Source organism: Mus caroli, chromosome 1 (assembly GCF_900094665.2).
Source record: "Mus caroli chromosome 1, CAROLI_EIJ_v1.1, whole genome shotgun sequence".
In the NCBI taxonomy this organism is placed as follows: Eukaryota; Metazoa; Chordata; class Mammalia; order Rodentia; family Muridae; genus Mus; species Mus caroli.
In genome coordinates, this window is record NC_034570.1 from 11,509,019 (window position 1) to 11,534,296 (window position 25,278).

General features: G+C 39.6%; 1 protein-coding gene across 1 annotated transcript in view; it reads left to right on the forward strand.

Annotated features, from left to right (window-relative positions):
- The window catches only part of Kcnb2 (potassium voltage-gated channel subfamily B member 2), a 411,594-nt gene extending 391,594 nt beyond the window's left edge, over positions 1-20,000 (forward strand). Inside the window, exon 3 of the mRNA XM_021165716.2 lies at positions 13,190-20,000. Within this exon, the coding sequence (XP_021021375.1) occupies positions 13,190-15,331 (2,142 nt within the window). The 3' untranslated portion in view covers positions 15,332-20,000. The remainder of the gene's footprint in view (positions 1-13,189) is intronic.
- The last annotated feature ends 5,278 nt before the right edge of the window (positions 20,001-25,278 follow it).

Sequence of the window (25,278 nt, forward strand, 5' to 3'; positions counted from 1 at the left end):
GTGGCACATGCCTTTAATCCCAGCACACAGGAGGCAGAAGCAGGTGGATTTCTGAGTTCGAGGCCAGCCTGGTCTACAAAGTGAGTTCCAGGACAGTCAGGGCTATACAGAGAAACCCTGTCTCAAAACAAAACAAAACAAAAAAATATATATATATGGTTTAAATGGCCAGGCCTCCAGTAGCTCTCATCAGAGAATCTAGGGGTTTCCCTATGCTTAGAATGAATCTATGTGACCATAGACGTTGTCCACATAAGACAGTAATAAAGTGATTCCTCTATCCAACATGCACTTTCTGAGACTAAGTGGAAAACAGAGATGTATTTAGTACAGAAGCACTGGAGTCCTTCTGCTTATGGGTCTCCACTGCTGCTGAGGCAAGCCAAGTAGGTCCCAATGAAAAGCCTTTGTTTGTCATGCTTAGAATACCTACCATCCTTGCATCAGATGTGAAAACACACCTATGAAATACAGCTACTTCTGGGGCTGAGAAATCATACAGCAGCCTCCCTAATAGATGAAGAGTGAATCAGGCAAGGTTCCTTCAGGCCCAACTGGGTTTGGTTCCCATCTAATGTTTCCCTTGGCAGCACTGTTCAGTTCTGCCATGAACCCCTGCTTGTCTTGTTTGCCAGCATTCCTTAATGTGGTCTTAATGATGATGACCGCAAAAGTACTTTTTAGAAGATGTTTGCCACAGAGATTTATTAAAAGGAAAAATGATTGCATTTCGGCTCTTGTTTTGTTTTGTTTCTTGCTGTTGAAGCTGCTGGGACACCGTCTTGAGCTATGGTGATAATGGTGGAAATAAATCCTTGCGGTTCTCTGCTAATGGTGACTGAAAAGCTGAAAGGAAGAGTTGGTATCCAAAGAACAAAGCCAGATTTTAATGGCACTTTAATTCTGGAAAATTAGAACACTTCCTTGCAGAAACTCAAAGTAGGGATGGGTACTCAGCCGTTCAACAATTGAGCATGCTTTCAGGGAACAGGAAGCACAAATCTGTCCTGAAGCTAGCCTTTGCCCTTGGTGACTTGAGCGTATACACTTAGGGTAACACTTTTACATAAGAAAGGAGTTCTAGTAAATAACACATAGTTTACTCTCATGCTCAGTGAACTGTTTAACTCTATCAGAAAATGTTCTTACTGGCAATACCTAAAGTTCTGAGTAGAATATTTTCTTACTATGAAGAAACATTTTTGATGTTAAGTCATGGTTAAGGCCAAGGATGACTGCCTTCTAATGATGTAAGATGATGAACATTCATCAGAGTGAATGAGTAAATCAGTGAGAAGCTAGAGAGGACCCTGGACTCCTCCACCCTGTACCAAATAAGAGTGAAATGCCTCTTGAGAAATGGTCTTATAATCTGTCCATCGTCCGGATGCTGTAGAAACTGCCCCCTGGCTTCATTTGTGTCTCCAACCTGTCTCGTGTATTTCAGCCACCAATCTCTCCACACTACTAATACAAAATTCACTGCCTTGCTTGATGTCTTTGGTTGCATTTACTCCTCATAGAAGCATCATTGAGCTCTGGTAGGCATCAGAGTCACTGATGTCAAAATAAACAATCAAAAACAGACTGCTAGACATCTCCCGGTATTATTCCATAATAATGAAACTGGGCCTGGGAATTCACGTGTCCAACAACTCAGCATTTCACACACCATATTGCTAATCTGCTGCTGCTGAGCCAGGGAACCTTGTCTGCAGAAAGAAGCTCAACACACTTGATTTCCTTACATCATATGCCCTTCACAATTCGCCTGACCTCCATGAAGTACCAGCAAAGATACACTGCAGAGCTTTCTATTCCTTGGGGCTTTCAGAGTTATGCATTGCACAAATGAGGGAGGGAACATTCACACTGGAATACCCTGACTGGAGTTGCTCAGTACACACACACTCTTGTACGTAGCATCCATTAATTCATCTCCACACCATGCCTCCTGAGTCATACCTCCGGTCCCAAAATGAGCCTCAAAGCCATTGATCGTCCTCTCCTCTCAGCCTGCTTTGCATTTACTTTCCTTTTTCAATGGAATTCTCTTCCTATGTGTCCTCAAGGCATCCCTTAAAATTACTTGTGATTAGAATTGCACTTCAATTAAACCTTTCCAATACTTTTCCAACACTAAAAGCAAGAGTAGAAATCTAAAACACCTGAGTAGAAATGTAAACATGCAGAAATGCCTAATCTTCCTGTTGGAAAATAAAACACGTTCAAAACACTGGCTTACTCTTCAAGGTTCCATGGATTATCTTTTTAAAGAACTGAAAACCTGGTAACAATGAGAAATGGTGAAGAAAGCTTCTGAGAATTGTCTAACTTTGTCCTAAATCCTTAAGAATCTGAGATGCTAAAGAATCACGTGGTACTTTAACAAGTTATTCTTGTAACTGGGGAACAAAACACCCATGGAAGGAGTTACAGAGACAAAGTTCAGAGCTGAGACCGAAGAGAGGACCATCCAGAAACTGCCCGACCTGGGGATCCATCCTATATACAACCACCAAACCCAGACACTATTGCATATGCCAGCAAGATTTTGCTGACAAGACCGTGATGTGGCTATCTCTTGTGAGGTTATGCCAGTGCCTGTCAAATACAGAAGTGGATGCTCACAGTCATCCAGGGCCTCTAAAGAAGGGGATAGAGAAAGTACCCAAGGAATTAAAGGGATCTGCAACACTATAGGAGGATCAACAGTATGAACTAACCAGTACCTCACCCCCTGAACTATGTATCTAGTTGCATATGTAGCAGAGGATGGCTTAGTCGGCCATCAATGGGAGGAGAGGCCCTTGGTCTTTGAAGATCATATGCCCCAGTAGAGGGGAATGCCAGGGCCAGGAAGCGGGAGTGAGTGGGTTAGGGAACAGGGCGGGGGTGGGGGGACTTTTGGGATAGCATTTGAAATGTAAATGAAGAAAATATCTAATAAAAAATGAACCAAAAAAGTTATTCTTGTAAATATGTATTTCTTCAGTAGAATGTGCTGACTTCTTAATTTTTTTCACTTTTACATATTTTTTAATATTTTCCATTTTTAATATTTCATGTTAGCCACATGAAATAGTGATTGTTTTGTAGATATATAAAATATGTGTATAGGTGCTAGGAGAGAAGAATTGTTTTCTTTAGTGGTCTGACCCCTGCTAAGTCAACCTTATGCCAGGAAAGGCCCACTACCAAGATTAGTTGAGCAATGCAAACTTGAGTGGATGGGGAGAGGGGGTGAGGAAACCTCAAAATTGGGTTTAAAGATAGGGAAGCTAGAAAGGTTGATTGTGGGAGGAGCTGGGGTAAATATACTTAAAACATAGTGTATGAAATTAAGAGTTAATAAAATACTGTTAAGAGTAAAATAAAATAAGAATATATGCAAATGTGGTTTAATATATAACCTGTATCATTCATTATTCTCAGTGGCTTAACATCTTTTGCACAAGTATGAATCCTACAGGCCTATACATACAACTATTACTGTGCACTGGTTAAATTACATGCAAACTCAATGAAGATGTGTTATAGAATGAATACAGCACTTTTCTCTAAGCAAATATATCCTTCCATGAAGGTGACAACCAAAGCCAATATCAATTCAAGAACAGGCTTCCTAAAGAATTAAGGATTTAAAATAAGAAAGGCAATCTCCATGGAATAATAAAGAAATAAGGATTAATAAAAAGTATAAATCTTAAAACTAGGAAAATATTATGTTGTTGAACTTGTAAAGCTGTTCTGTTAGCTCAACATGGACCATTCAAAATAGGAATGTCTATTTAAGAAGAAAAATGATTAATGCCAGTTAAAGATATTAGGTTTATTTTGGATTATGAAGAAGCCAGCCAAAATGGCAAAACCACTGTCATGTTCTCTCATAATTAGAAAAATAGTTGGCTTTCTTTCATTATTTATTTATATTTTTTCATACCAAGCCTTGAATCTTTCATACCTGCATGGACCTACTGCGTCGGCTTTGTGAGTTCGAGAACAACAGGTGTTGGTATCATACTTGGGTAGAAAAATCCTTAATTTCTTCAAGGATCCATTCTCATTTTCTCCAGCTCTTTTGAGGAAAAGGGGGCAGTATCAAGGGTAGGGGTTGATTCCTTTATCCAAAATATATTCAGAAAGTGCCTGTTCTGTTAGTCACTGTAAGAACTTCCACAGAAAATCAGTAGTAATTACCATAAGCCTAAAACCTTGTTTGAGAAACAAAATTGTCTCCTGTGAACTTGTTGAATGATCAAGAGGGCTATAAGGCTGTATGGGTGTAAGGGAACACTCTAGGAAGCTAAGCTAAAAGGAGGGAATGGTGAAAGACACTTGAGAGCATTCCACTGAGGACAGAAACAAGACTTCACACAGTATGAGTTTGCTGTTGCCTGTCACAGAGAGCCATCAGTACAACAACTACATCCCAGCCACTGTTCATCTTCAAGTTGCCCTGTTCAATATTCCAGATGCCCAGGAACAGCCCGATCTACTTGAGGGCTAGAGAGAGGATACAGCACTTGCAAAGGATCCCAGTGGATCCCTCATGCCCATGGATGGTGGGTGTCATGACTGTGGGTCACTCCAGCTCCAGGGCATCTGATTGTCTCCTGGCCTCCTCAGTCAGCTGCACTCACATGCACAAACCAAACACAGAGAAACAATACATCGAGTTAAAACTTAAATCTGGTTAGAGATTCTGGAGCAGAGATTGTTCCCAGGCCAGCATGCCTGATCAAATACAGAACACTTTCTTAAATTTTCATTTCATATAAACATCAAATACATTTTCAGTACATCCCAGATAAACATTCCGTTGAAATACAACTAAAATATTCTGTATTTTTATTGCCTAAGTCTGGCCACTCTTCAAAAAAGGCAGCTCTTCAATCATAAGTAAGGTTATAAAAAAGGCTGGAGAGATGGCTCAGTGATTAAGAGCACTGACTGCTCTTCCAAAAGTCCTAAGTTCAAAACCCAGCAACCACATGGTGACTCAAGACCATCTGTAATGGGATCTGACGCCCTCTTCTGGTGTGTCTGAAGACAACTACAGTGTACTCCTATACATAAAATAAAGAAATAAATCTTTAAAAAAATAAATAAGATTATTAAAGCACTGACTGTTCTTCCAGAGGTTCTGAGTTCAATTCCCAGTAACCACATGGTGGCTAACAACCATCTGTAATGGGATCTGATGCCCTCTTCTGGTATGTCTGAAGACAGCTAAAATTGTACTCATATACATAAAATAAATAAATAAATCTTTTTTTAAAGGCTATAGAAGAAAAATTGCAATTCAAGTCAGTGCAGAAAGTGTTCATGAACCTCTTGTTTACAATGAATACAGGAAACTAACGCTCCATGTTAAATGTTCCCAACGCCTGAGCTGTCCAGGCGACTGGGAGAAGAGGGAGCATGTTGGAAGGCTTGCGGTTATTAAAAGAACAGCTTTGGGAGGAATTCCTATTCGTTGGCACCAAACATCTGAGAACCTGATGTTTTTCTGGCTTTCCTAACTATGCCATGCTCCTGAACATGGTCTCTTTGTAGGATATTGGAGGGGGTTGTCTAGGCTTTCAGAATATGGACAGAACTGGATTCTTCTTTTGACTCAACAGAAATTGATGTATGATTTGGGAACTTCTCAGATAAGCATAATAATGTATAATGTTATTGCTTTACAATTTACAAAAACCTAACATGAACTTTGTTTTATTTGTCCTCAAGACAAATAGGTAACAAAAGCAAGTATTTTACTTTCCACACTCTCTACGTGAAGCTACTGACTCTCAGAAAAGTTGCTTCCGATGTCCACGGTCAGAGAGAGAACACAGGATGTCAGAACCAGGGTTCAAACTCAAGCTCTTTACCCTCAGTCATACCATGTATCACTGCCAGCCACTTACTAGAGCCCTCAATCTTTGCTTCTTTGTGTTTTCCATTTTTCTTCCAGATCAATTTTTATAATGTACAATTTCTAAGCAATTGAACTTGATGAAACCCCATTGAAAGGATTGTTTGTATGGGTCTCTTCTTGCATCTTTTCCCACATCCTTCCATACCCATAGCAAAGGTCAGGGTCTAAACCTTCATGGAGACTGTGGGATAGTTCAGTAGCAAGGTCTTGTTGAATATATGCAAGTCTCTGGGTTTGGTCTCCAGCACAGCAACAGAAACAAGCAAATATAATTAATTAAATATTCATTGAGACCAAGCAGTCAACAGAGAGGATCCATGACTCTTGCTCATAAAGAGCTGGCAGAAGAGGAGATGTCTGCATTCCACCACGCGTGGCTAGTCTCCACTTCTACTCTTAGGCTCCCTAAGACTTCCCTGAGAAGCAGTTTCTGCCGATTCATGGATTGGGTATAAGACTGGCGCCACCTCCAACTCACTATTGCCCCCATGATTATAAAGATCTTAAGAATAATAGGAAATTCCACTTATCAACCTTCATCCATGACTTGATTCCTAAAACCTAACCCTTTCAGATATGGAAATATATCATGGATAATGAAACTAAGCTTATTTCAGAAGACACCAGCAGAACAGCAAATTTAGTCATAAGATATCCAAACTCCCCCTCCCCCCAAAAGTATGTTTGTATGTGAAATTGAAAAGCAATCTTGAAAATATCTAATAAGAGGAAGAAAGAGAGAGAGAGAGAGAGAGAGAGAGAGAGAGAGAGAGAGAGAGAGAGAAAGGAAGGAAGAAAGAGAGAGAGAGAAAGAAAGAAAGAAATCTAAACAGGGTTGCTCTCCACACCCCACTTCTCCCTGTACAGAAAACGTTGTGCACATAGACAATCCCTCATTCAAGCCTACCACAAAACGGCAAGGGGAGTGAATTTTGCCAGCAACTGAACTTTATAGTGATGTGTGTCCTTTTCATTTAGTCATGTGGTGTTGGAGCATAAGCAGTCTTGCCTGTATGAAAGAATTGGCCGAGAGAACTTAAGCATGGAGCCTCTTTTGTTTTGGGAGAGTCAAGGGAATGTCAGAAAAAGAAGGGGCAGTCAGGCAGTCTGTGGCCTTCAATCTTAGAAGGGTGGGCACCATGTGGCTCAAAGAACACTAAAGGCTGGAACTGAAAAACAAAAACAAAAACAAAAACAAAAAAAATGTGACTCTTCCTTCACTGGGACATTGAAATCATGCTATTCTTACCAAATTCCTGCCTCTTCCTTCAACAAGTGGGTTGGCATTTGGCTGATAGGCTCAGAACAGCCAACACATTGTATTTCTATTCTGGAAGTCGAAAGTTATTCCTGCTTCTAAGAATGCTTTCCACATCCCTCTTCCTTCCTGTCAGTTTAAAAACTTGTCCCTTCCCTGAGAAGTCTATGTCATTCTTCTCCACAGCTCATCCAAGCATCAATTATGCCCCACTAGGAAGAGAAATAAAGCCAGAGAGCTATATAGCAGTTTAGAACATTTAGCCTACTTCACTCACCTCTTGACATGTGTTCATGGGAAGGGAGGCAGGCTTAGGGGAACAAAGAGGCAAAACCACTGAAGCACAGAGATTTCTATTTGTGTGACAGCCAGACAGGCAGTGAAGACAGAGCAGATGAGTACACGTAAATTACAGGCATAAAGCTTTAGGCATATTTCAAGACATGAAGCACCTGAAGCAACCTCTGTCAAATCCTAGTCCTGGCCATGTAGGTGGTTTACTTAGAAGGAAACAGAAACAAATCATTATTTAGGTCAAAGAATATGCTTGAAAGTATTGAAAATACGGATAGGAAGCTGGTTGTGGTGGCACACACCTGTATTCTAGTACCCGCAAACAAAGGTGAGATGATTGGGAAGCAGAGGCCAGCCTGGGCTACAAAAAAAAAAAAAAAATCTAGATACATATTTAAAATGAGATGTGTCCTGGAGATGTTGCTCAGTTGGACTTGGCCTCTTACTCTCATACATAAGACACCCAACCCCAGCAACATATAAACATAAACTCAGGACTGAGAAGCTTAGACTGAAGGAATGACAGTTCAAGATCTTTCTCACCTACATGGTAGGATCAAGGTCACCCTGGAAGATGTGCCCCCTGCCTCAAATAAAAACCAATGTGGAAGGCTCTCCAGTGTTTCTTACACTTCTCACACTTAATGTTTTACAAAGGACTTTCTTCGTGATCCAGTCAGAGATCCTCTGAAGCAGGTGGGGCATCTCACTTTTGAGATTTAATTAAAAATCTAATTCAACAAAATTTAATTCTGTCCATGCAGCCAAATGTCAGGGTCATTCAGGACTTGTCTTTGGTTTAGTTTATAGTCATGACTAGACTAGAATAAGAAAAAATGTTAAAGTAAACATGGAACCACTAAATGCCAGTGAGAAAGGGATCTTGGCAATGAGCTAATTCAAATCTCCAAGGAAGATGGACTAACATCATATAGTTGCTTGGGAGAGCCACTTCCTTTGCCATTAGTAAACCTAAGTCTACTTGCTAAAGCTGAGAGAAACAATTTGGCTCTGCTGGGTCTGGAGGTCAATTCAAGGCAACAGATTAAAAGCCTGAGTTAGTCATGTCCTAACGGATGCATGGCTGTAATAATAGAGCAATGTACATGTCATCAAGGTTCATTGTACTTACTGTAAATATCCATGTTTAGAAGTTTATCCAATAGCTCTGACAAAATTTCACATTTATCATATTGAAAGTCTCTCTGATAAGATAACAAACAGACATTTGACTTATTGTTCTACAAAAATCACCTTTGGTATGTATGGAGTATGTCTGAAAAGCTGTTCTTCTGAGAAAACACCAAGCTTCACAAGATATTTAAAATAAACCATTCCTCCAAATGGAGATCAAATGGCTTCTAGCAAATTGACTTCGATGTGAAATAGAAAATAATGCATGTCTGTCCCTTTGGTTTCCCTACTGTACATGTAATGCTACTAGGAGCTTGAATGTTTATATTTTCTACAATAATTCCCTTTCTTCAAAGATGTACTCTGTCCCATCTCATATGTATGATAACTCTTCATGTGTTAAATGAAGTCATCTTTGTCAGATTGTAAACATCTAGATTATAATCTGCATTAATATAACACAGCATTTCTGGGTTTAGAATTTTTTGGTTAAGAAATAAAACAGCAGGCTGGAGAGATGGCTCAGCAGTTAAGAGCCCTGACAGCTCTTCCAGAGGTCGTGGGTTCAATTCCCAGCAACCACATGGTGGCTCACAACCATCTATACGAGGATTTAATGCCCTCTTCTGATGTGTCTGAACACAGGAACAGTGTGCTCACATATATGAAATAAATAAATCTTAAAAAAAAAGAAATAAACCAACTTTAACACAAGGCAAACTGAATACCTATTATTCTTTGTCCAAAGGTTGAAAGAGAGACACCTGGCTCAGTGGTACGGCACATGCTGAGCATGTGTACAATCCTGGGCCTGCTTCCTGATACCATACTTTTAATAAAGAGGTTTAAAATAGTAAGATGGATTCATTTGCATTTCTTTTTTTTTAGGTATTTTCTTCCTTTACATTTCCAATGCTATCCTAGAAGTCCCCCATACCCCCCCACACTCCCCTACCCACCCACTCCCACTTCTTGGCCCTGGTGTTCCCCTGTACTAAGGCATATAAAGTTTGCAAGACCAATGGGCCTCTCTTTCCACTGATGGCCGACTAGGCCATCTTCTGATACATATGCAGCTAGAGACACGAGCTTCGGGGGGTACTGGTTAGTTCATATTGTTGTTCCACCTATAGGGTTGCATTTCTGATTTTCTTCTTTCCCTCAAAATTGACAAATAAGAGTATCATCATAGAAATTGTCCTAGGAAGCTATTCAATGTGGGTATCTAGAGGACAGGTTTCTGTAGAAGAGTGATGGAAGAAACTCCAATGTTAAGATATCCAGAGCTGGGTGTGGTAGCAAATGCCTGTGGGAAGTTCAGAAGAATCATGCCAGTGTAGGCTACAGAGTGAATTGAAGGCCAGCCTCTGGTACATAAAAGAAAAATCACAGTGTGGTAATGAGTATACCCCCCTAAAAACTACACAGGCAGACCTGGTTTCTTGTGCTAGAGCATGATAACAGGTAAGAGGTGACCAATGGCTTCAGAGAAAGAATAGTGTAGGAATTGCCCTACCATTGACTGATAAAGGAAAGCTTCAATGTGAACAGTCTAACTTGTCTCCAGTAAACAATCCTTTATCCCCAGGCTCATCTAAACAGGCATTCTTACTGGTTTTCCCACTTGGGGCTCCGTAAGGCTCTTAGAGTAGATGAAGATAGCTGGTCCTACTGGGATTCACCGACCCACCTTTTAAAAAGAAGACTTGATTCATTGATAGATTAATTGATTTTGAAATTTTATACAGAATATTTTGATCACAGTTTTCCCTTCCCCATCTCCTCCTAGATCCTTCTCACCAACCTCCACCCACCTAACTCCACACTTTCTCTCTCTTTAGAAAACAAAATAGAAAAAAAGAAGCAAAAACTGCTAGAAGCAAAAACAAACATGAAAACAGAAAATTGGATAGTATAATATCTAAGTAGAAGTCATTGAGGTTTTTTAAAGCCAAATAAAGCAATATGAGACAAAAAGAAATTGCCCAAATAACCAATGAGTTCATGTCTACTCAGTTCTACTGCTGGGCATGGGGCAGGCCCTTAAGTGTGGCTTATGTACCTACCCCCATGAGACTGATTATTCCTTTGTAAATGGCTGTCAACTGGAAATTGCTTCTTGGTTAGTGTCTTAGTCAGGGTTTCTATTCCTGCACAAACATCATGACCAAGAAGCAAGTTGGGGAGGAAAGGGTTTATTCAGCTTACACTTCCATACTGCTGTTCATCACCAAAGGAAGTCAGGACTGGAACTCAAGCAAGTCAGAAAGCAGGAGCTGATGCAGAGGTCATGGAGGGATGTTCTTTATTGGCTTGCCTCCCCTGGCTTGCTCAGCCTGCTCTTTTATAGAACCCAAGACTGCCAGCCCAGAGATGGTCCCACCCACAAGGAGCCTTTCCCCCTTGATCACTAATTGAGAAAATATCCCACAGCTGGATCTCATGGAGATACTTTCCCAACTGAAGCTCCTTTCTCTGTGATAACCCCAGCCTGTGTCAAGTTGACACATAAAACCAGCCAGTACAGTTAGGGATGAGAACTGATGCCTCTTCCCTGTCTCAGTGCTGGGGCCCCACCTGGCTTGAACCTATGCAGATGTTGTGCTGCTCCATTCTCTGTGAGAACATGCATGCATAGACCCGGTTGTGTTTTCTTGGCATCATCCATCCCCTCTGGATTTATTTTATTTACGTGTGTATCTGTGTGAGGGGATGCCCACAAAAGCCAGAAGGGTGTGTCAGATCCCCTGGAGCTGGAACTGGAGGTAGAGGCAGTGGGAACATCTGACATGAGAGTTGAGAGCCAAACTCAGATCCTGAACAAGAGCAGACATGTTCTTAACCACTGAGTCACATCTCCAGGCCAACTGGCCGAACTTTAATAAAAAGAAATTCTGAAGTACATTCAAGAAACAACAATACATTACCTGGTTCTAGGGGAAAGACAAAAAGCATAAAGATAAAAAGGTACTATCATAGCACATAGGTACCTTTACTGACACACACACACACACACACACATGAATACATACCAAGAGGCAGAAGAGAAGTCCAAAGTCCTAGTACAAATGAATTTTTATTTTACAGTTTAATAAACATTGAGCTATGGCCTCAAGACAAATCACTGTGCTTGAAAATGTTAACTAGATGCTGGGTCTCCATGTAAAACAATCACTGATTGGTTACTTTTCTCAGAGCTAAATACAAAACCTGCTACTAATGATGCCTGCCAAAGTTAAAGGGCATTGGCTCTAGGAGTTACTACTTCCTGCTGGACGTTCCTCCACGTAAGGACATAGATAAATATCAGAGAAAGCCAGCTGACCCAAACCAAGCAGAGTGTTTCCTACTCCTAGAGCTATGTGCTCCAAATGTACCAATTTTTCTAAGCATGGATACATCCCCACATTGCTCTCTAACTTTAATCTTCCTGCTATGCCTTCCCATAATCTAGAATCTTAAGTTAGAATCGGGAAATGCCCCTTTACACTACCTATATTTTGTATGGATTTACAGATTTGCCAAATACCCTTTCTGGACCTTTGTGTCACTACGTTGAAGTCCTGGATCAACAATCTGAATATCTTTTATCTGTTGAGCAATGTCTGCATCTATGCAATTGTTACCACAACCATGAAGTAGTCATGACCATTGCACACATTCAACATATTTGTAACAAGACACAGAAAGGTGTAAATGAGGAGAATACCTAATAAATATATATATATATATATATATATATAAAGACACAGAAAGGTCACATAATTTAGCCAAGGTCTCACAGTAAACAAAATAGTCAATGTCAGAGCTTGGGCAGCAGACTCCAAAATTCAGTCACTAGATCCTCTTCTGGCTTCTTTATGATGCTGGCCTCATTTTTCTCCTTGTGTTACCCTTCCCTCAGCCTGGGGTGTCTGTCTGTCCTTCACTGACATCTCTGTTCTTCAAAGTCTTCATGAAAAAGTCTTCCTGAATGAAGTTAGTGCATGATCTTCTTCCCCCGTGTGATGTTGAGCAGACAAAAACTATCCCTGATTGCTTCTCAAATCAATGCTGACCAATGAGAAGTGTTTGCTCTTACAAGGCATCCTGCCTGGCTACTCCTTCATATTTGAGTTCTGCATTGGTGTGCACAGCTATAAAAACAAAGCTTTGAGATTCTCTATCAATCTTATATACCATGTAAGATAATTCACTCAAGCAACACAAAGTGGGTAACTTTGAAAAGAAAATTGAGCTACCAAGAGATACAGATGATTACCCCCAAAAAGGTATGGCAACCATATGGAGCCTTCATCCAATTGGCAGTAGCCCACACTTCAGACAGTGGTGAGTAAGGAGAACTCAGGTTCTGCCAAATTACCAAAATCTAAATGTGCATGAGGTTGTTTAACAAAATTGCTCATAAAGTGATAAAGTATTTGTAATCCTTAGGGAACTCTAGGTTATAAAGACTTTGTAAAGCCTTTCTGGAAAAACTAAGCGTGTTCTCTATCATTCAAAGAACCACCAAAGCATGTGTGGTTGCCAGAGCAACAAAGAAGCTTTGCTAACATGGACCTCCTTCTCCTTTCCAGATCCTGGCCATCGTGTCTATCCTGTTCATCGTTCTTTCCACCATTGCTCTGTCTCTCAACACACTTCCAGAGCTGCAAGAAAACGACGAGTTTGGGCAACCCAGTGACAACCGGAAGTTGGCACACGTAGAGGCTGTGTGCATTGCTTGGTTTACCATGGAGTATCTTTTACGATTCCTGTCCTCACCAAATAAATGGAAATTCTTTAAAGGCCCACTGAATGTCATTGACCTTCTGGCCATCTTGCCATACTATGTAACCATCTTCCTCACCGAGTCTAACAAAAGTGTGCTGCAGTTCCAGAATGTTAGACGAGTGGTCCAGATCTTCAGAATCATGCGTATCCTCAGGATACTGAAACTCGCCAGACACTCAACGGGCCTGCAGTCTCTGGGCTTCACACTCAGGCGAAGTTACAATGAGTTAGGTTTATTAATATTATTTCTGGCCATGGGGATAATGATATTTTCCAGCTTGGTGTTTTTTGCTGAGAAAGATGAAGATGCTACCAAATTCACCAGTATCCCTGCATCATTTTGGTGGGCCACCATCACCATGACCACTGTGGGCTACGGTGACATTTACCCAAAAACACTGTTAGGAAAAATCGTGGGTGGTCTCTGCTGCATTGCAGGAGTCCTGGTTATTGCCCTTCCTATACCCATCATTGTGAACAATTTCTCTGAGTTCTATAAGGAGCAAAAACGCCAGGAGAAAGCTATTAAAAGGAGAGAGGCTCTTGAAAGAGCCAAAAGAAATGGCAGCATCGTTTCTATGAACTTAAAGGATGCCTTTGCTAGAAGTATGGAACTGATAGACGTGGCTGTGGAGAAGGCTGGAGAGTCAGCCAATACCAAGGACTCAGTAGATGATAATCACCTGTCTCCAAGCCGGTGGAAGTGGGCCAGGAAGGCGCTGTCAGAAACAAGCTCCAACAAATCTTACGAGAATAAGTACCAGGAGGTTAGCCAAAAAGACTCCCACGAACATCTGAACAATACTTCTTCCTCCAGCCCACAGCATCTGAGTGCCCAGAAGCTGGAGATGCTGTACAATGAAATCACCAAGACACAGCCTCATTCCCACCCGAATCCAGACTGCCAAGAACAGCCTGAGAGGCCATCTGTGTATGAGGAGGAGATAGAAATGGAAGAGGTGATCTGCCCACAGGAGCAGCTGGCTGTGGCACAGACCGAGGTCATCGTGGACATGAAGAGCACCTCCAGCATTGACAGCTTCACCAGCTGTGCCACGGACTTCACAGAGACTGAGAGATCACCCCTGCCACCACCCTCTGCCTCTCATTTGCAGATGAAGTTCCCCACGGACCTCCCAGGAACAGATGAGCACCAAAGAGCCAGGGCACCTCCATTCCTTACACTAAGCAGAGATAAGGGGCCTGCTGCCAGGGAGGCTGCAATGGATTATGCCCCAATTGACATAACTGTGAACCTCGATGCTGGGGCTTCCCATGGTCCTTTGCAACCTGACAGTGCCAGCGACAGCCCTAAGAGCTCGCTGAAAGGGAGCAATCCCCTCAAGTCCAGATCCCTCAAAGTGAACTTTCAGGAAAACAGAGCCAGTGCACCACAGACCCCGCCCAGCACAGCCAGGCCACTGCCAGTAACCACAGCTGACTTTCCGCTCACCACTCCCCAGCACATGAGTACCATCCTTCTAGAAGAAGCCCTCCCCCAGGGACAGCCTCCCTTGCTGGAGGCTGATGATTCGGCACACTGTCAGGGACCATCCAAAGGTTTCTCCCCACGATTTCCCAAGCAAAAACTGTTTCCTTTCTCTTCTAGAGAAAGGAGGAGCTTCACTGAAATAGACACTGGAGAAGACGAAGACTTCTTGGACCTCCAAAGGTCAAGACCAGACAAGCAAGCAGATCCCAGCCCCAACTGCTTAGCAGATAAGCCTGGCGATGCCAGAGACTCTTTAAGAGAAGAGGGCTGTGTGGGTTCCTCCTCTCCCCAGAACACAGACAACTGTAGGCAAGACATTTACCAGGCTGTGGGTGAAGTCAAAAAGGACAGTAGTCAAGAAGGTTACAAGATGGAGAACCACTTGTTTGCCCCAGAAATTCATTCCAACCCAGGAGACACAGGTCACTGTCCCACTCGTGAGACCAGCATGTGACAAAAGCAATAAAAGAAAAAAAAAAAACTGTTTCTTAAAAATGCGATTAATAATGCCGTGAACTAAAATTTGAGAAACCCCTCCCCCTAATATCAGTGCATAAAATATTATTTTTGCATGGCATGAACAGTATAGTTTAAGTACTGTTTAAATAAAACCGAGTCCTGAATAGCGAGCAAATAAAGTGCTCTCTTAGGAACCAGTGCTCAGCCATGTCTGACATTTTTGCTCCTTTCATTTCCAATAGCAGGCAGGTTTTGGAGTTTTAACTCTTACCTCCCAGTGAACTTTAGAATTTGCACATGAAAGGATGAAATGCTGTTGCATGTGTTCATGCTTACGGGGAGAAAGGTGCTTTCAGCTTGCAAAACTTTGCATAACTTTGTAAATAGGCCTGGATGTAAATGTGCCTCAAACATGTGGACATGCCATTTCTGAGACACAGGTACCTCCTTCACAGCTACTGCCTGAAGGAGCTGTCCAGACTTCCTGTTGCAAAATTGTAACCTCTTCTTAACCCATTTTGTGTATCTTGCTTTGGATTATAAAGCTCTTAGGTTTGTTTAAAGGAATACAGTATTTTTATTTTTAGGATATAATTTGGAGGGTATATTTATATGTATTTTCACTTATTTGTGATACAGTTGACAGGGTATTTTTTCTTTTCTTCTTTTGCTTTGTTGTTGCAATTGTGATGTTCTTATAAATCATGGAAATTAGTAAGATTTAATGACCAGATATCAAGTATTTGGAATTTAAGCTTGAGCTTTTACCTATAAACTAAATATCATGTCATAGATTATTACAGAAATTCAGTTTACATAAAGCTGAAAATGTACAGAAGGTTCTATTATAAAATAAAACTTTTAATTGGTACTCCACATTCAGAAATCACCTTTAAAACAATGTGTGCTTCAGCACTCCAAACATGGATCGTTTGCTCTGCTGTCCAACATACAAATAAAGAGCTGCTAAAAATGGAGATTCTATAAAACGACTTTTAAGAAAATAAAAGTAGAGCCCCATAAGAGACAAAGCTGGTCCCAGCATGAGTTTCCGTGCTAGGAGACCAGGTCTGGGCGACTAGGGTAGAGGCCTAGGATGACAGTACAAGGTGCAGAAGAATGTCCTTGTAGACGTAAGTCCTTCCCAAGCATGGCCAGAACACTCAGTAACTGCAGCAACCCTACAAGCTTCCTCATGTTTTCAAGCCTGGAACCTCTCAAGGAGGACTTTCCTTGCTAAAAGTCATGCCAGGCATTTTCTTACTGAGAACACCAAATCCAGAGGCACTGAGCACAGGGGGTTACCCTGCTCACCAGACTCACCTTGCTTTGTGGAAATCAAAGCTCCAGCTACTGATGAGAAGCTGCCAGCTGTGCAGTCTCCAGGATGTCTCCAACCTCGTGGGATCTCACTTGCATCCAAAGGAAAACAGTCCAAATTATTTCTAAGCCTACTTAAGATCTCAAATTAATGATTTCTTAGTTTCCTGGCAATGCTCAGGTTTTGCGGCAGCAAAATGCATTTCGTGCATGTGTGTATATAGTTCAGGGAAATGGGAAACTAACAGCACAAACTACAAAGTGTATTGTTTAAGGGGGGGGGGATCTAAATTTTGTTCTTTATTCTTTAAAGGAAAAATGTTTACAAAAATAGCCCAAATATTTAGAATCTAATATAAGTCTTGAATATTTCTTAACAGGATCTGGTCATTAAATCTCAAATAAGGAAATGAATTTTGATTTTAGTTAAAATTCAAGCAGTCCTGATATTAAGAATAATTCAAAGTATTTCTTTTGTCCCATTGTGCTTAGGATTTCTTAATGGTTTTTATGTTTGTTCCAAAACAAAACCTTTAAGAGTTTATACTCATTAAGCATTGATATTTATATTATGCATACTTCTTTTTGTGTCTAAAAACTAAGTGTTGATCAGTTTTTGTAAATCTAGAGTATTTGAATTTTCTATATATAGTTTTACAAAGTCAAGCAGGTCTATCTATTGTTAAATGAATAGCAAATAAGTTACAAAGATCATTTTCTTCATACAGCCTCATGAAGCAGTTATTTTCTAAGGTCTCTTATCAATGAATCTATTTTTTTTTATTCATTTGGCTTATTGCCATATGACCAGTGTCTCACGTTCCATGTCTGTCAGGCCTTCTATTTAGCACCCCGCTCCATAATGCTTATGATGGGGACCCTTTACCCAGGCTCTGCTGTTTTCCCTGGAAGCATTTTTCTGAAACCTCTCCCTTTCATTCTCAGAGATTGCTGTTTATTTCATTTTTATATTTTAAAGAATTGTTTTTAAGTCCTTGGAAATTTCATACTTTGAGTCTTTCTAGTTCCTCTGAGACAAATGTCTTCAGGTAGGAGAAACAAATGAACACTTTCCTCTAAGAAATCTTCAACTGTGCTGTTTCACAAGGAGGTATTTCCCAGAATGCACCTATGAGTCCCTTCTAAACTTTGGCAAATGGCGTCAAACTCAGAGGAGAACATGTAAGTCTGGAAAGACCTGGATACATCTGTCAAGCGGAGTTCTTTTTGAAGTCTTTTATGTTCTACATTAAAAGTCCATGGCCATGCTGCAACTTACTCCATGACATATATGTTTCAGAATTTTAAAATGCTGTTTTATATTATGTATCAACTAGTAAAACTGACAGTCTTATGACTTCAAATACCTCTTTTGTATACCTTGGAAAACATCACCCAAGTTTAGGTAGGACTACCTGAAGGGGCTATTGGAAGGTTGTACTTCCAAGAGTTCATTTCACCATTAGCTAGCTGAGTGACCAGGGATAAATTCCAATGAGAAAGATTATTTCAATGGCTTCAAAATTACATGATCCCTCGAATGGCCAAGCTGTTTCTGCTGGGTCTCTTAACCAGTGCAAATTGCCCAAGATGTTTTTAATTTCAAAGATAAGAGCACTGAAACAGGTATACATTGAGTCCTGGGATACTGCTCAATGGTAGAGGACCTTCCTAGAATGTATGTCACCCTGATTAATCTCCAACACTGTAGAAGACAAAAACGAGGGAGACAGGAAGAAATGAGGGACCTATCTGTCTTAAGTAGGTCCACACATACACCAAGTGGATCCCTGAAATTGACCTAATTGTTCTCTAAACATTTCACTAGAAATGCCCTCACTCTGACACCGTCAACTGCTTTGAAGCAATGTATGAGTAAGCAGTACCATGATGAGACCAGATCTAATAGGAAGAGAGAGTCAGTGACCAGTGTCCATTCCCATTATTCTCTTATTAACATTCTTATTCCCATGCTAGCCACGGAAATTTTACATTTTACAATTTATTTTATCTTGAAATTATAAAGATTCGAGGGGGGGTTAGCTTAGGTATGTTCTTTCTCAACAGTGCTCAGAATTATCAGTAAAGACAGAGAAGTCTGCTCTTTGTTCTATTCCACCCAGGTCACTGGTGAGTGGCCGACCTTGACCTCACACACACCATCTGGCTCTAAATATGGCATCCTAATGTATCACTGGAAAGGGTGTTCAATGGCTAAAACCATGTAAATAGAAAGCATATTGCTAATATGAATGTTTTATTTTAAAGTAGCAAATCTGTGGGGTAGTAAGAGCTAAGAACCAAGTTAGGCACTTATGTCTGCCAGTTGGGAATTCTGTCAATAGCATACATGGCCTTTCTCTCAAGAGAAGACTCCAGTATTTGTGATGTGAAGTGGCACATACATGAGGCAGAAGTCTATAGAAAGCCACTTGATCTTCCTGAACAAAATCAGACAGAGCTAAATCCAATTCAGACTAAAATGCATCATTTATTGAATGTCATCACTATTTTGCTGTTTACTCATTCGATCAACTCTAGATGAATATCTCCCTCTTCCATGCCAACCACACAAGGGTTCAGTTCTCTTCCCTGACAAGGACAGATTCAGCTCTTAGCCTCATGAAGCCTCCTGACACTCTTGCTGGCTGCACCATTTCTGGGAACCTGAAGATACTTGTGGTTACTGAAAAAGGTCTCCTATCAGGCAGAAAAAAAATCGCCCAATGATCTCATCAGAGACTCATAGAACATACATAAATTATCTCACTTTTCCAAAGACCTATTTTTTTAAGAAATAGTTGAACTGAATAAAGCCTAATTTATAATCACGTTTGATCAAGTTTATTTTTCATGCTTGAAAAAGCAAATTGTTGATCTGATTACATGAGGTCATAAACTATCTTTGTTATCTGGTAAATTAAAAAATAATATTTTATGGTTGGTAATGAACCTTAGTGGTAGAGTATTTTGTCTGCATTAAGCCCCGGGTCAATCCCCAGTACCGAAACAAAAAAAAATTATTTTAATTAGATATATTTCTTATCAAAATAGCTAATAATAATCTGTCACAAGTAACTAAAGCAAAATTTAATACTAGTAGGAAAGGACTAAAAAATTTTACATTTATGAATAAATTTTAAAACAGCATTTTAGTGCTTTTCTTCCTGCAGTCTCTTGGCAACGTTACAAGAATATATACCTCACTCAACCCTCTAAATTCTTAACATTTAAAAGTCAACATTCAAAAGTCCCTTGGTTTGGCTCAAAAATTTAATCACTAGGTCTATGGAGATTTGAAAGTATATTTGGTTATTTTGCCACTGCAATGTCTTCCTCAAAGTAACAAATAGATAAATAGCAGACAAATAGAAAATAGATAAGTAGATAGATAGATAGATAGATAGATAGATAGATAGATAGATAGATAGATGGAAAAAAAGAGAAATGGGTTTGGTGGCACATGCTCTACCCTAGTACTTGGGAGGTTGAAACAGGAGAACCCTGAGTCTAAACACAGCTGTCACTACATAGTGAATTTCAGATTATCTCAGCTACATAGTAAAAACCAAAAAAGAGAAGGAGGAGGAGGAGGACTAGGAAGAGGAGGGGTAAAAGAAGAGGAAGAGCAGCAGCAGCTGGACATAGTGGTATACACTGGAATCTCTACACGCAGGAGGCAGAGGTAGGCTAATCTTGAGGTCAAGGCCAGCCTAGTCTATATATGAAGTTCTAGCCCATGCAGATACGCACTGAGACACTGTCTTTAAAGAAAGAGAGAGAAAAAAACAGAGTGGGGAAATAGAGGGAGAGAAAAGAAACTAAAAGAAACTCTGATATGTAATAGAAATGGAAATGTTTAAAGGCCAGTTTCTGCTAAGACGAGGAAGGCCTTGGCTTTGCAGTTCTGGTGAGCAGCTGTCCATACTGTAGTTAACACTGGGCTGGGCTGCATACTTCCCATGGTTTCAACAGCCATGTCCTCCACTTGCCTTTGTAAAGAACAAGCCCATGAATCCTTCTTCACCACCATCATTAACATGCATTACCTTCCTCAGTAACTCTATAAAGGTAATATATATATATATATATATATATATATATATATATATATATATATATATATATTTCAAAGCCAGCAAAAGACAAAAACATAAAAGAAGAAAGATTTTTAAATGTAAGTAATTGGTATTCTTATTTCGTGTGTATACCTTTATAAATGTTGTACTTATAAAAATATACATGTATAAAATTTAAATACTTAGAAGATATGTGAAGAATAAAATCAGAAGTTAGTTCTTACCAGCAAACAATTCTAGATTGTTCTGTTGATATTTAACAAAACTTTCCTGAGCACCTATAGTTTGCTTGAAGGTAACACATACAGTCACTTAGTCCAGTTTACAGCCTAGCAAACATTTTTTTAAAATGATTATGTTCCCATGTGAAATCCAGTTTCACAGAGTAGGCTAGAAATAGCATGACAAGATGTCTATGTCTTTTGTCTAAGATCTCCAAAGTTCTTTTCCATTTCCTTAGATGCAAGGGAATTCCACCACATAATTTCTAAACATTCTAGCTTAAAATTACAATAGCTATTGGACATTTAGTGACAGTGTGAAGATATTTTCAACTTCAAAATAAGAAAGATGAATGAAAGAAAACATTATAGGCAAAAATCATGTCTATTCATTAAAAATGACTTAAAAACAAACAGAAACTAGGAACTCTGTCTAGATATGATCCCACATTGACCTCGGAATCACAATCCTCATGTCTCAGCTGTCTATGAAATGACAGCTTCTTTTTTCCTATTTTGTTTCATATTTTCAGCCCTCTCCTCTAGTTTAGCCAACACCACCTACTGCTTTGGCAAAAGCCAAATGCTGGTCTAAGCAGTGCAGATTCTGTCCATCTGTAGTGGGACCTACTGACAAAGAGATGTAGGGACCGACTGACAGACAACATCATGATGATGGGACACATTGACGAGATGGTGGGAGAGTTTTTCTTACAGTTATTTTTCATGTTTTTCAAGCTGAAATGGATTTGAGGAGGCATAACAAGGCAGAACAACAGCCTTTCAGAATGAAGACACAGAATTCTGACAATCAGAGGCAAAAGACTCAGAGGTGTATTATACTATCCACCCTCCTGCCTTCCTTCACCTTAAATCTCTTTTGGTGCTCAGTGCAAGAAAAAATGGATTATTTGACAATTGTACATAGATGTAACAGTCAAGGCCATCCCCCACTACTAGCCCTTCAGTCCAACTCCTTGATCCCTGCCACTATTGCCTCCCAATTCCATGTATTCCACAAAGGATGGGATTCTATTTGCCCAGAAAAGGTGGCTGGTAACCAGAAGTAAGGACAATTGCTCTGCCCTTCACATGCTGCACATGTTCCCTGCATGTAGTCAGAAACAACTAGGCTCCTGACATCCCTGTGGCCACAGCTCTTTTTTCTCTTTGCTGTCCCTCTGTGTTTGCAACGCTGTACACCATGCTTTCAGGGCACCCCACGTGCCCCGAAACACACACAAAAAAAATCTCATTTGGCTACATCTTGACCAATGCTCCAGATCTCTGCTGGACTGTACAGTATGTGTCACTTTGACATCCCTGCCACTATGGGAAGCTAGGCAAGAACTCAAAATAGTGTGTGGGGGGATGGGGGAAAATCATAGATGTATAAAGACAATGCTGGCTTCTAATCTGTCCAACAACTATTTCATATAGCTTCTACTTGAAGACTATGGCACGGCCCCTTATATGACCTTGGTAGAAAAAAGAGTATCTTCTAAATTCCCCATAAACATTGGTTTGTGCTGGCCAGAAATCCTACTGTGGCAAGATGCTGCCAACGTTTTTATTTGCAGCATATGGGTTATGCTTTTTGCTTTATTTTTCCCAGCAAGTTTTATCCAAACCACTAAATTTGATTAAAATTAGGAGTATTTTTTAAAGGAAAATAGACACAAAAAGCAAAATTACTAATATTAACCCAAATTACTTGCTCAATGGGAATGCTGTCACCAGAAATAATAAAAATATATATACTACTAAAATTTCAGTGAAGAATTAGCAAAATTCTTTGTACTCAGCTCAAAATCAAGGAAAGAAAAAAGAAAAATCTGTAACTCACAAAACTTAAGTTTATCACACAATAATCAAGTTCCAAACCTATGCAACTTTAAAGAGGTATATATTAAACCATAAAAAATTCAAAAGGGAACACATGGAAAGTATCTATTAAGCAAACATGAGGTGCCATTAGCAAAATGAAACCATTTTAAAGGCTTTAATTTAGCTATATAGTAGCTGTGCATGCTCCTTGCTTTTAATGAAATATTTTATTTTCTACAGTTGCTTATATAGTTTGCTTACTTGTCCTGGGGAGACAAGGATTCATAGAAAAAGAGGGTTTGAAGGGAGAAATTATTGGACAACTTATTATTACCTACTGTGCCTGGAATGTGTTGAAATTACGTGGCCTTCCCCATCCATCTCTCTCCCTCTCCCCTTTCCAGGCTTCACTATCCCAATTTAAAAGGACAAATTCTGTCATCATATCTCAGATTCTGCCTCCTCTGGTTTTTAATTCCTCTCCTGACTCTTCAGTACATACCAGGGTCCTTCCCCAGGACCTACCTGCTTAGAGTGCACAGATACCAAGTCAAAAGCAATAACAACTAAAGCCAGAAGGGAGTATCAGCAAGCTTAGAGGCCAAAGAGACACTGTCCTGATAAAGAAGAAACCATGGCTTGACAGCATTTTTTACCTATGAGTAATCAAAAATGCAGTTTGGGCAGAAGTACTGTGGTCAGGTTTGGACCTCTACCTTGCTAATTATGTACTCTGAGCTGCACATAGGCTGAGCTGTACTCATAGACAAAATGCAGTGCATTTAAGTCTCTACCAAGCTCTAAAACTTGAAAGGAAATAGCTGGGTTGTTGAGGAATATGGGACCAAATTCATTAATATTTCCCAAGACAACCATCTCAAATGCAAATCTTTCTACTAAATATGTATGTAGCCTATGGGTGGGTCTGTTTTCAGGCAATATGCCAAAAGGAAGAGACTAATACATCTTTTTCATTCTCTGTAGTAACAGACATTTTAATCAGGGAAAACTGGCATTCGGGTAAGTTTTCATATAGTTTGGGACAAAATTCTAATAGCCATCCATAGAAAACCTTAACAAAAGATGCTAGGGTGGAAAGAAAGCCATACAGAAAAGCTCATCTTGTTATAAGCAATTCATATTTGTATTGGACTTTTAATTTTTATTTTATGTAAAAGCATCTTTAGATAACCATGTGAAATAAATATTACTTATTTTATTATAAATATGTAGATTTTTAAAGACTATTATAATGTAAATGAGATGGATATAGAAAATGCCAAGCATACTGCTGGACAATTAGTAGGTATGCAATTTAAAATAAGAATTCCAAAGGAAGTGATTTGAGTCACACTTGTGTTTGCAATACTTAGCTCCCAAATTCTTCTGTAACTTTGTATGTGTGTTTAATCAAAACCCACTGTTACATAAAATGTAAGGAATTTTATTTGTTAAGTTATATACATATAGGTATCCTATGTTGTTTTCAAGAGGGATATTATTTTAACAATAACATGCTATGAAAACTAGTACTACATTTTTAACCTAATTGCCTTAAATTTTTAGTGTTCAGTAGGCGAGTGTCAATTCCTTCTTGAGGAAAACAGCTTCCTCAATGATTTCAATTTACTGTCTGTTTGGAGAGTCTGTTATATCTTTCTGTTACCATGAATTTAAAATTGCATCATCACCTTGGAAACATTCAACGTAGTAGTCCATTTTCCTGCTTTAAATATTTTCAAACCACGGTTTCAGTAACTGGCCCTTTGCCAACTATTTTGTGAGTACAAGGGCTTTGGCATTAAACATATTTTTTCTCATTAAATGTTTTTTGTCTTAAAAATCTAAAGTATAATCTGTCATCAGTACAGATTTTTATCAATTTTGCCTATTCTATTGTTAAATCTTACTGATCAAGAAAGGTGATTCCTAGGGGGTCTAATTTTTCATGTCAATGTATTTAAAATATTGGGTTATAAAACTAAGATGAACCCCCCATTATATAGTGACAATGAGTGATGACCAGGGGACACCATACAGGAACAACACCCTGTACACTCAGCCCTGACACACTGCAGCAACTTCAGCCAAATCAGCCTGACCACTGTAGAACCAGACTGTGGTAACTCTGATCCTAAAATCAAACCAGCCCTGAAGTTCTTCTATTGAATCTACAAAAGAATTTCCAAGATACAGTAAAACTTCATTCTCAGAGGATCTAGCAGCCATCACTGGAAAACTGAAAACCATAATTTTAATGATTTTTTGTTTGTTTAATTGGTTTGGGGTGATTATTTTGGAGATATTTGGTTCGTTGTGGTTTGGAGGAGCTGGCAGCTCTTTGTGGGGGTTGCCTAGTAATTTTATAAAAACTTTAGTATAACACATTACTTATTTTGGTCTTTCAATTCATTATAATGCTTAAAAGAATAATTCATATTATTCTTTTAAGCATTATATAATCATATATATAATCATAACTGCATGACAATTTA